Genomic DNA, 13,401 nt, shown 5'->3' with positions numbered 1-13,401 from the left:
CATATTGCTTTTCTTTTATCCTGCTGTTAAGATGAGGCTACACGCCACAATACAGCTCAGTACAATCAGTGAGAAATTGTCGAGCTACTCCAGGACTTTCTTATGTTGAATACAAACAGTAGTCAAACATCACTGAAAGCAGATGACTACCATATTCGTAAGGAGAGAGCGCCATCAAGTGGCTATGCATAACCAAGCTCATTTATGAACAATATCACATCAGCAACAAAACAGAAGTGGAATAAATAAATGACCGTTGATACACGTAAATAAGAGTGTGATGTCTAGGTGAAGGATAACCAAGCCAACACTTTACAAACCACTCCATCACCAGCACTGGACATAACATGAAAGTCATCTTAAAGCTGGCTTAAGTGAGACCTGACTACAGCAGAGCCAGACTCACTTAAGAGTTTTACAGAGGGAATGAGGGGAAGATCAACTTTAAACCCTTCCACAAACAAAGACGCCTAAATTAAAATGTTTAAGACAGCCAAGTCAGATGCTGATCAACAGCAATTATGAGCTAAGCAGTAAGTGGGATTACAGAGGTCTTCAACGATTGGACAATGCAGAAATTAATTAAGAGTTTATCTATTTTACACCACTGTTTTAAAAACAGCTTGTTGGGAGCAGGGAGATGAGGACCTGTGGCCTGCATTGGATTTTCGTCAGAACCCAGAGGTCGTACACAGAACCCACCTCCGGGGGAGCGAGAGACTAACGCAACATTTTACTAGAAATACTTAAAAGAGAGAGAGCTTCAATCAAGAATGCCACAGTGCCAGAAACAGAATATGAATCAGTAACATCAATGAGACTGAAAACCTGCACATGGGCAGCTCATATTATCACCGAGACCTACATACTCTATATGCGTATAGGTTGGAGGAAAAGGACCATTAAGGATTATATTACCAATAAACTTTAGACTAAAAGGATGATTCTCCCGACTATTAAAACTGGGTGAGACAAAATATGCAACAATAGCATCTAACGTAAACTGATCCCACATACAGTTGGCCACATACGGCTGAAAACTAAATCTGCACTTGAATCTAAAATCCCTCAAGAGCAATGCAACTTCTGTGACTGATATATGTATGTACACACACGTGGTGGATAAGTGGTTGTGTAGAGACAAAACAGGAAGAGGAGTCTGCGGGCTGTGTGTGGAGCGAGTGTCGGGTCACCAGATGTGGACCGCAGGCCTCAAGGTGGTGTTTCCGCGTTATTAGCAGTTGTGGCCTTTTTCTTTGTCGTTTTCTTCACCGTCTTAGTTTGAGTCTTGTAGGAGGAGAAAAGAGGGAAGGGAAGATATAAAAAAAAATACTGAACACACTTCATTTAACAAGAGACAGCGGAAAATTATATGAGGGTTGTAAAATGTGTTCTACAATACAAGTGACAACTCTTTTGAAAGGATTGCCATTGGATTTAAAAACCTCCAGTGCCATTGTGTTTAAAAGTCGAAACACAGCGAAAACAGCTCAACCTCAGTATGTTAACAGTGGATCAGCTATAATACAACACAATAATCTGTTTTAATGCTGTGGCTGATTAGTGTATAAAAGGTAAAAGTGTATTCATTGTCACATGGTAAAAAAAGTATTATTTATTTACTTATTGCTGCAAACTGGATATACTTTATATATATATATATATATATATATATATATATATATATATATATATAATCCTATATAATATTTGTTTTAAAATAAAAAAATGTTTCTCAGCAGAAGACTGAATTGATAAGGTCTAGAAATGCACCGGAAAATTCAGCCACGGAAAAAAAGACTTAATAAAGCAACCGAAACAGGATGTTGTGATGACGCATGCAAAAACTGCGGCACTCGGCCGTCTATTCCCGCTGTCCAAGATCAGTTTGGAACACCAATAAAACGGTTCCAACAAGATGCGAGCAGATTATGAACTCGCCTTACATTTCACTGCACTCTTCATCGTGACTGTACTCGATCCTCGTCATAAAGGTCATTACTTGGATGTGGGGATAAAGCAGTGCATAGAGAAATGATCCAGGCTGCGGTGGATATGGAGAGCCCGCAAGGAGACGCACAACACAGGAGAGGGAGCGCGGCACGCAGAAAAAAAGGCTCGTCTGCCTGCACCAGATGAGGGGCATGCACCTGCGTTTTTCTGATATGTTTGATGAGATCCTCCTTAATATTTGCATACATTCTTAATTGATTAATTCTTTGAAACATGAATTAATCTATATATACACAATTGCAATGCATTGACATTAGTGAGGTAAATACACACAGTCCTAGCCATAACAAGAAAATTTGATAAAAAAAAACAAAAAACAACTATGGTACAGAATTGGCATAATAATTTCTTTTGGTGTATCGGTTGCAGTTTTCCGCCCTGATTTTCTTTTTCAGACAACAATTTTCATTTTGGTGCATCCTTAATATTTTCAATGTCTGCGGATGTCCGCAATGGTCTGCATGACACAAATGTTGTCACACCGACATCGACTACATGGATCATACGCACTGTGCAAACCTCCATGATGAGGTGTAAATGCTTTCCGCTCCAACTGGATAACACGCTCTTTGTTTGTCTCTTTGGTCAAAGAAGATGACAACCAGAGAGGTTTATAGCTCAATAAATACAAAGAAATCAAAAAAAAAAATGGGGCAAACCACTGACGAGAAGTTGCTGCAACTGGTATCAAATACGAGATAGAGTATGCATTTTAGCTTGGATGGTGCCATCTGCTTTGCATGAGGAAGAGGATTTCATTGTGCCTCTATGCAGACACAGAATACAGAAAGGTATGGAAGTATGGAAGTATGGAGGGATACCCCCCCCCCCATATAAACCAAAAAAAACATAAATCTGGTATGTGAAGGCCACATACTTCCTCAGTGTAGCAGAGGAATCATCCATTTGTTGCAAAGAACACTCTCACTGAGGACTAACATTTCATCTCCAAAGGCTTGGAGCCTCATCTCATTCTGATGAACCTCTATTCTCCAGTTAAAAAAATAAAATAAAATAAAAAATCTTCCACCATGGCGGAAGTTTCCTAGGGTTTAAACTGACCAGCCACAAAATTAAAACCAACACGTCATGTGTGGTCAGTGTATAATCGAAGTAGACTTTCAGCTTTATACTTTGCTGCTACTAAACTAAATCAAATATGAATTCTGCCAAACAATATTGTGTATGAACAAAATGTAACCTAATTAGGAGAAAGAAAAAAACTTGAAATATGACATTGTACCATCTACATTATCAGGGTATATGCAGGACTCCCGAAGTTAAATTGAATACCTTTTTAAGACTTTTTCAAGATCTTCTCAATATGTTTTAAGACCTTATCGCGACTTCAAGCTGTAATCAGCAACACATATTTAACTTACAAACCAGTTTTAGTTTGCAATTAAATCTATAGAGCACAACCATACAAAAGAACTCATAAGCCGGAAAGGAACAAAGCGTGTTCGCAGTCGCAAGATGCGCAACGTCACATGTACGCGGGGCCCCAAGTCGATCTTGCAGGGCGAGCATGACTGTGCATTGTTGTTTTTAACAAACGCGAGGAGGAAATAAATACATTAATGCATACTTTTTGCAGTCAAACTCTAAGGACATCATTTAATACCTCATGAAAACGCAATTAAGATTTTTAATACTTTTTTATTTTCCCTGATTAATAATGTGGACATCATAGTGTTAAGATGCACCTTTTGCTCTTGTTTAGTGAGTGTGTTTTGCATACGTGTTAACTGGCCTCACCTCTGTCTTAGCAGCAGCAGGTTTCTTGGTTGCCTTGACAGTAGTCCCACGTTTGGGGGCTTTGTCTCCCAAATCGTCATCAGAGTGTTCAGTCCTCGTGTCTGATTGGTCAGAGCTGTGTTGGGATGACGCATCATCTGCAAGGGATGCGGCTGCCAGGGAACGGGCTGCAGGGTTCGTGGGAGAGAGAAAAAAAAAAAAAAGAAAAAAAAGATGGTCAGTCAGTGTAAAAGTAGTTTGTGGTTCAGGGGCCAGGAACTTGCACTACATCCTAAGTGTTTACTAAACCTTTGTAATTATCAGTCCAGCATATCCTTGCTAGTTGCCGGCAGAAAGACACACAAAGCGAATTATGGCTCGTTTAGAGAGATGATGGTACTACTATAGAAGGAGGAACCTGTCGTCCGAAAAAGGGTTCTGAGAGTCAGAATCCACACTTTAGTTGGACACGATGACAAGAATATTCATTCCTGGTGCCGTTTCCGACGTGACCAGCAATTGAGCAACGCTCACAACTGAATAGGACTCTGCCTCCATCTCTTCAAGCTTTATTGAGGCATTTTGCTTGAAGACTGTGGTGTGGAACACCATACAATTTCATAAAAGCACTATGTGCTAAGCAGTACGTCAGGTGGCGCAGGCTTTATGCCATTATCTCAATGGGCAGCCATGGCCACCGTTTTTGTACACTAGCTTTAGTATTAACTCAATCCTGAATTTAGGCAGTCCCTAATCCAAAGGTTCATCATTAATATTCTTTTTTTTTGGCTTTCAGGGGTTGTCGGGTCAATCTGATGGGTAACCACTTTGTTACGCTGTTCAAAATGTGTTGTAAATGCATGTTGACACTTATTATGTTTGAGTCTGCGTGCCTCAAGTTGTATAGTTTCTCTCGAAGTTGCTTAATTTGCAAAGCAATACTTTTATAATCTTATTATGTTTCCAGTGTAAGGGATTAGTGATTACATTAAATAAAAGACTGAACTTTATATCCAATATATTCCTCACAAGCTGTGCATTAATCAGTCCATTCATTGCTCAGCAGAAGACAAAAGCCCTTAATCAAGAGTAAGAAAACCTTTTAAACTGGACTTTTGACACTAAATAGTGTAAATTACAACAAAATATTTTTTAGGAACAACTCTGCACAAGCCCTGTGATAGACTGGCGACCTGTCCAGAGTGTATACCCTGCCTTTCACACTATGTCGGCTGAGATTTGCCCCAGCGACCACCCACGACCCTCATGTGGAGGATAAAGTGGTAGAAGATGAGTGAGCGAACTCTTCACAAATCAGCATGAATAATTTATTCTAATGTAATCTCATCTCCAAGACATTTATCTAAACTCATACGTTCACTGTCTGAACAGCCTTCCTTTTATTCTAAATCTAAAATGTGCCACTTCTCCAACTTCATACATTGTTTCACGGTCTCTGTATTCAGTTCACAGCATGTCAGGCCCACACAGCAAAGCCGACAGTGTAGTGCGGCACAAAGAGTCCTCCTTCCAAGCCTCTGCTCCCACTAGAATCACATGCTTTGTCCTCCCCCTCCCGTCTGCAGTGACATAATTTAATTTCACTCAACCAGCCCAAGTCCTGCGAGTTACATAAAGTAAGTCATCTGGGCAACACTCTAGACTTCAATCAGCAAATGAGAAACAGTAACTAACTAACGTGTGTACTAACGCAGATGTGTTTGCTTCTGTGTGTGAAGATGCTAGTGAAGCTGTGCACATAGTGTGGCCTTACTCTGCCGTGCAGCAGTGCTCTTGGCCCGAGGCAGCGTGCTGGCCCCTGAGCTCATCTCGTCCGTTGGCTCCCGTCTCATGCGGGCATCTGAAGTGTGCAGGGCCAGGTCATCTTCAGCATTGATGAGAGTCAGGTCCTGCATGCTGAAACTCCGCAGCTTGTCTGACAGCACACCCTGCCCCTGGAACACCAAACACTGACAAGTTAGATTTGTTGAACAAGAAAAGTTAGTTTACTACATTTTTTTATTGTTATTTCTTTATTTTCATGTCTGGTGAAAGACCAAACGTCCAAGTTGAGGTTTTACTTATTTTTTTTTTTTTTTGCAGTAAGAGTTTAATTTAAGTTTTATATATTTAAATGTGTCAGACATAAACGGTTTCCAGCTTCTCAAATATAAGAATTTACCGCTCATGTCTGTTTCATATTACTGTTACTAAACACATTCAGCTTTTCAGGTTGAAATTGTGGTAAGAAATCCCTTTGGGTTAAAGTAAACTTAGATGGAGGTTTAGGATATTCAGTTGTTGGTCCAAAAATAATCATGCAGTTCATTCATTTGCAGTACTGTGTGGTCTTATTATATTTACAAACTGTCAATGAGATTACCTGTATGTCATGCTCAAGCGTATCTTAAATAAACCTTTTTCTTCAGCTGATATTTATCGACATGAAGTAGCAAACAAGGGTTTTTTTTCCAATAACATTAATTAAAAACATGAATTAATAACTCCAGGATTAAGACAGTGAGGGTCATGTTATTGTTCAAGTGTAAGGGTTCGTCACACTACATACTTGACTCTTTGACCTGTAGAACCTTTTGGGGCCTAAAGGAATGTCTAATTGAATGTTTCTAATCTTTTGTTCATGAGCGTGATTCACATTTTTACCAGAATAGTTCAGCCCTAATAAAGACAGTCTACGAAGATCTGATCTGCAGTTAAAACATCAATGTGAACATCTTATATTAGTGAGCAGTTGGATGCCATCTAACATGAGCACACAGCTCACCTTGGTGGCTGCAGTAACAGCAGCATTAGCAGCCAGGTTGAGACCCCTCTTTCCGAACCTCATCATGGTCTCATAACTCCTGTCTTTGGCCTGTGTTATATACTCATCGATCTCCTACGGCACAGGACGACAGAGATTGAAAGACAACAGTGTCAATCGAGACAACGAGACAATGATAATGATGGAATGAGGAAACATCTACCTGTGAATACTTCACTGTGCACACCATTTTACATTTGTGAAAAGAACTAATTGACAAGGTCATATTCCCACCTTTTCTTTGTTAGACAGGGTTGGATGGACAAACTTGCGGTAGAGGACACTGGAGCCTTTGGTGTATGGGGACAGGAGCCAGATCACAAAGGCGATTTTCAGCTCGAAGTAAAATGGAAACCTGAGCATTGAAACAGACTTATAAAAATCAGCAATGAGGAGAAGGAAAAAAAAGTTCTAAGGAAGTAATGACAGAAGGGAAGACATGGAGAAAAGTTTCAAAAGGCCACATAACTGTGCGCGACACATTTTGTGACCTTTGACGGAAAACTTGATACGCAAACAGGAGACTATAGTGCTAAAAAATATCAACAACACATAAATACATCCATTTATTTATCATGAACTAGTAGGATATGAGGGTATCGCCCATGAGCAGCTCACCATGATAAAAGCAGATCTGTGGCCGTCTCTGCTGTAGTGAACAACGCAAATACTATCCAGTACATCATCCATTTCACCTGGAGACACACACACAGAAATAGTCGAGGAGTGAGAACATGACAAAAATAGCACATGAAAACTTGCAGCATCCAGGAAGCACGTGCTGAGACACGTGGAGATAACACAAGCTACATACACAAACATGAACTCAGACATGCCAATGCAGAAATTCAGCATATGCGTCAGTCCTTTTAACTCACATCAGTGTGCATGGTTAATCCCTGGAGACAAAGGAAATGTGGGGCATCATCTAAATATGCAGTAGGCTGGGCACTTATCAAACATGTTGGGATTTAAAATGTCACAGAGAAAAACACTAAATAGTGTCTGTTTAAAGGACTTCAGAAGCTACAGTCATGGGGCTGTATAAACACTTAATGCTTTATAATTTGACTCATTAGAAATGAATGAAACATGAGGCAAGGGGAATAAAAACATCAGCTCTGAAAATGGCTTCTCCACACTCTCTCTTACCCCTTCCCTCATTCGCTCCTTCTGAGGCCGTCTGCTTAAGCAGCAACTGAGAGGGGGTTGCCATGGTAACCTACCAGGACAAGACTGCTCTCCAACTAAAATCTAGGCGGACGGCCAGAGTGCGGTTATGTCGTCGTCCCTCCTACTCCTGGACCCCCTTCCCCCCCCATCCCTTGGAGTGATGAGGTAAACAGGGAGGATCCCATTTAACACACTCTCAGCCAAAGACAGAATGAGAACCTACTGTTTTTAATAGTGGTGTCCAATGACAACACGAGTCGGACCATCCTGAACTCATTATCACACAAAAAATGTCTCTTGCCGTTTAGGAGCTTTTGCTACAAAACTCAGGCATAGTGACTGTGTTGAGAGAACAATAGGGATTCATGGTTACAACTTAACTCTGTGACAATATGTGCGGGTTCACTGGAACTGGAAGTCATTTTGTCATCAGGGACAGCTTCCTGTTTCGGGTGTTGGTTATTGGCAATGCTGTGACGTCAACATGCTCAAAAAAACTTACAAACTTGTATACCTTATGGAAATTTTGGAAATGAGTGCTGAAAAGTTAATCTATTTACTACGAATACATTAGAAACATTTGCCCCAGATGATTAAGTTAATTTCCCAGATGATTAAGACCAGTGCGTAATCATCAGAAAAAAGAGATGAAACTACCGTGGCATTGTTGACATGTCAGTATACACCAAAAGAATTGGGACTGACTGATACAGTATGTTGACCCCATTTCATGATGGTTGGTGTGTCCAAACCAAATCTTGTCAGGGAGACATACATCATATACAACATACTTACCAGTAGACTACTTTCTTAGTCTACAGGTGACAGTACACAAGTTAACCAGACTTCACTCTGTAATATCCTAGACATATGATGTTATATCCGATTAGCTATGAAAACATGAAAACTCAAAAAATGTGAAGTTTGATTGTATCGAAGGGATTTGATGAACTTTCTACTCACAATGTGCATTTGCAAACCAGACATTTGAATAAAAATAGATGACAGCAGCCCAGGGACAAAGGCAGTCAAATAGAAGAGGATAATCTGGTATTGTATCAAGAGTCGATACTTACATATTCCTTAACATTCTTCGTTTTGACCGCTTTGTATGAGGAATATGCCGGGTAGAGCGTCCCAAAGGCAAGGCTGTAAAAAGCAGAGGAGCAGAGAAAGCTGGGTCAGAACAGAAGAGAGGGATTCATCTTGAGAACAAGCCTCTGGGTGTTGACACCAACACCTCACAAACTTGTCCCTGCTTCAAAAGCAGGTTACCTATGTTTGCTCGGAGCTTGTATGACTAGACGTTTGTTCTGAGTTTGTTATACACAAGCAGTCAAGTCTCTACATAGAATCACAACAGAAAGGCAATGGGCAGCAGACTGTTGTTGTTGTTCTCTTTTCGTGTGCCGTTTAACACAAACAGAGCGACTTATGTTGGTAATTAACTGACAAAATTCTGACTGTTTTTCCAGGACTTCTGAAGTGAGGGTTCAGTGTCATGGATGTGGAGGACATGACCCCTCTCCCAGCTAGTGATCTGATCTTTTTTAAACAAAAGGCTTTATAATACAATGAATGGTAAAATCTATTTTCATTCTGTAATTTTAAAGTTCATAGATTACTTTCTAATCAAACAAGTTATAGTCAAAGTATTCCAAGTGAAATACTTTGACTATAACGTGTCCTCAGAGGTGGACAGAGTACACAGCTTCATTACTTGACTAAAAGTACGCATACACCTTGTTAAATTTTACTCAAGTACAAGTAAAAGTACTACAGCCAGATGTCTACTTAAGTAAAAGTACTGAAGTACTTGTTTTTAAAAGTACTTGAGTATCATGAGCACAAGAGTACATTTTCTAAATATTGCATTACTACTGCCACAGTTCTTACATTTACATATAGAAACGTCCCACATGGAGTTAAGAAAAATGTTAATGTTAATACCTTGAAAAATGTAAAAGGAATTGAAAGTAAAATTAAGTCATTTTCATCTTTTTACCATGTTGCTTTATCTAACATTTCTCACTTGCCCATAAGGCAATAGCACAATGGCAACACTCTCGCTTAGAAATGTAAGGAAGTTTATTTCAATGTACGCACCTCGACATGCTTCCTCAAGTTTGAAGATTAATTTTTGTAGGCACTATCGTTAACTTGTTCAGAAAATTGAAATAGTCTGGCGAGGTGGAGCAGATCCCTCAAAACTGTACTTAAAGGGACACTGTGTAGTATTTATGGGTTTATATGACCCAAAATCTACTCTTTTTTATACATATTATGTGCTCCTGCATTGTCTAGTCGCTGTATAATAGTTTTTGTTTCATTTACGTAGTGTTTCAAAAAGTCATGTAAAATAACATGGTCGCGGGCCTCGGTTGCATAGCCACCGTTAGCAGCGAGACGCCATGTTTCTACCGGAGCCTGTAAGGACAAACGCAAGAGAACAAATCAAGCGTCTCTTTACTTGTAGCGGAAGTCCCGCCTCCACTCTCTCCGCTTCGTCTGCTACGGCCGCGGTAGCTCGCCCTCTCCCTCGCCTCACGAACCTCATCTGCTGACACGGAGAAAGACGACGAGGACGACATTTGACCGGCTGAGGATACCGTAGCGCTCAGGGAAGGGATGGGGTGAGCAGAGGAGCAGTTCGTTGTTGTAAATTTCAGCCTCTCCTCTAGATGGCACTATAAACTACTTACTTCACCTTTAAGTACTGTACTCAAGTAAATGTACTCAGTTCCTGTCTGGATCTGCGTGTCCTTAGCTGAGAAGCAATTGAGAACCTCTGCATCTATACAGATGCTTTACATTCTATACTTTACAGAGAGGTACACTTAGAGGACGACAATATACTGCTGAAAAACCCAGCAGTTACGACATAAGAAGGGATTTCATAATTAAAGTTGTCATGTCACTTTCATGATATTGCCTAAACAAGTCTCTATACTGTTGATCTGTGACGTCTATAGGTCTATTGTGCAAAAACTTTAGTTCCGTTTCAGCCACAGTGGAGCAAAGCAGGCAGAAATGGGAAATACAGAGACCATTGTCCTATTGCGTGCATATTATCCTTAGCATTCCACTCGCCACTATATACAGCATCTAATGAAGCAAAAATGGTGCACATTGATGCAAGTGGTCACAGAGAATCAAGCATGGATGTCAGAGAGAGAGGGTGGAGGAATCTGAAATTGTGGATGGTTCAGCAGATTTGAAATCTGAAGTGTGGAAGCATTTACGTTTCCCCGTGTCAAGACAGAACAAGGAGAAAAGTTAACAAACAAAAATTAACTGCAGTCTGCAGTGACCTTACACTGCTGGGGAATAGGAGTAACACGAGAGGCCACTTGGCAAATCATTACACGGAAGGATTTGAGAAGATCTAAGGGCAGGGGGGAATCCAGGCTGCCCAAAAGAAACGTTTACTATCCCACTTTCCTACAACAGTACAAGAGCTCAAGAGATCACCAGATCTGTAATTAAACAGCCAAAGACCTAGGGCCACCTTTTGTCATGGAAAGAAGGATTCAGATGGTATAAAATACTCTCATGGGTTAAATATGACTATGACATGCCCATATTTCACTTAAGTTAAACACTATTATACAACTCTAGAAAGAGACAAAAGCCAAGTCACACAAAGCCTCAAGCAATCATGGCGCATTTCACTCACCACAGATGGTGGACCTCATAAGATATTACTACCACAGTACCGCAATAAATATTCTACTGTTGACTTGTTAAAGGGCTTTTATTGTATCATGAGACTCAATCGTCCTTGCAACCCTACTACATCTGTGAGGAGGACGATGACAGGCGACCGCTTTAGTCGAGTCATCCACACTGTGCTCAGGATGTGGTGTGTTCAGGTGAAAGCTGAGGCCTACACTGCAAGTACAGCTTGTCTGAATAAAGCAATATAGAGTATTTAATTTACAACAAAACATATACAAGCCACTTACATTCACCTGGCCACATCCTGAGCATGGACCCGCACATAAGTGGATGGATGCACACACCGCTGCCATCACGTTTTAATGCCTCATGTTAGCAGATGGTGGTGCCCGAAGATGCTCAGTCACCACAGCAGCAGCCACGCTCAGATTGTGGCTGTTTTTAAAGCCACTGCTGGTAGTTTGGATAGCGGCAAAGTATTGCTTTACCATAATGCCATTTTAACATTTAATGGCAATTCTGTATATGCATTACAATTTATGTCATTACATTCCCCCAAAACAAGTCAGATATCCACAACTGTATTAATTTAAAGGCAAAGGCAGACATGTTTTCCATTTGTGTGTATGGAGTTTCTAATTCTAGATGACTTTAATTCAGTTGTTGATATCCAAAGTGGATGTGGGATATCTGAAACTAAATCAGGACTTGGTCCATAATTCTACCTTTAGATGTCCACAGTTTGACTCAGGCTAGACATAATTCAGGATACATATACTGTACTGTCTTTTATAGGCACGTTAAATTCCGTTATATCAAGTCAAAACAGAATTGCAACTGACCCAAAATTGGGCATTAAAAGCTAAAACGGCTCGCAATGTGTCCAGTTAACGGCTCATCTCACGACCAAAGCTTCCAGTCAGGTGGTTGCTAAAACGACACTAGTCGCCAACATATGTTAGCTACCAGCAGCTAGCAAGCGACTCACTGTGGTCAATAAAGACACAATAAGCAACTGCTAAGACAGTCAATGTGGGTTCACCGCTCGACTGGCTGACGAACACCTGACACTCACAGCATTGTTAAATGTTGCTCAAATAAAAACGAGTGACAACATAAGGGAAGGAAAGCAGAGGCAAGCCTAGCTAGTTGGCGCGGTGCAGCGTTCAGCATCAGACAGCTGATGAATGGAGAGCTAACGTTCAAACACGACGCAGCAGCCCAGCCCGTACTCACACAACTATCCTCGAAATAATCCACGATACCATCTTTAGGGACCGCCGACCGCGCACCTTCCACTTCGAGAACTGGAATTTGTTAGCTAGCAGGGAAGGTGCCCCCCATTCCCCTCATCCAGGACGCAGTTTGCGGTGAGGTGAACCAGGTGGCTGGCCGATGCTGGCTGTCTGCCGCTCCGCTCCACTGTCAGGTGGACCAGCAGCCGAAGATGTGCTACCGCTGCTACCGCTGCTGCCGCCTCCACCGCTGCTGCTGCTGCTGCAGTGAGTGTAGCTGCTGCTGGAGAGACTGGTCCTTAAAGGGCCAGCGCTTCGCTTCCCCCCTGTTTAAATCAGTGGTGAATGCTGTGTCAGCATTTCAACAATTCATACATGCAGACATAATTGGAGATTGTTCAAGACGCTCGACATATAGATTTATTTCTGTTTCTGTTTAGTTTATACGTGTTTTTTTTGTTGTTTTTTTGTCTCTGCACTCTAAGTAAATCAACTGAGATGGCAAATCAAAGCAAAGGAATGAAGAAAGAACAAACTTCAAAGTACCCCGTTGTGAAAATTGTAAATATATACATGTATTAAGTCACTTTTAACCAGATATACATTTCTATATGCAAACTTGGAACAATAAAATAAAAATATAAATTAGAGGAATAGAAATAATTAGGGATGCCCAACTGCCATAAAACACCATCAATACTAACTAGCTCACTAACTGGGCTTTTATCCTTCTGCATTCCT

General features: G+C 40.8%; 1 protein-coding gene across 1 annotated transcript; it reads right to left on the bottom strand.

The window, feature by feature from the left end:
* Positions 1–1,212: 1,212 nt before the first annotated feature.
* Positions 1,213–12,693, bottom strand: reep2 (receptor accessory protein 2; the record flags this gene model as incomplete). Its single annotated transcript, XM_083891738.1, has 8 exons — positions 1,213–1,287; positions 3,772–3,938; positions 5,525–5,705; positions 6,536–6,649; positions 6,809–6,929; positions 7,193–7,269; positions 8,824–8,896; positions 12,662–12,693. The coding sequence occupies 8 exons, from the start codon at positions 12,691–12,693 to the stop codon at positions 1,213–1,215; spliced, it is 840 nt and encodes a 279-aa protein (XP_083747864.1).
* Between the last annotated feature and the right edge of the window lie 708 nt (positions 12,694–13,401).

Source organism: Microchirus variegatus (genome assembly GCF_963457635.1).
Source record: "Microchirus variegatus genome assembly, chromosome: 6".
NCBI classification, from domain to species: domain Eukaryota; kingdom Metazoa; phylum Chordata; class Actinopteri; order Pleuronectiformes; family Soleidae; genus Microchirus; species Microchirus variegatus.
The sequence above is the reverse complement of the archived record's forward strand: the minus strand, read 5'-3'. Positions and strand labels throughout refer to the sequence as shown.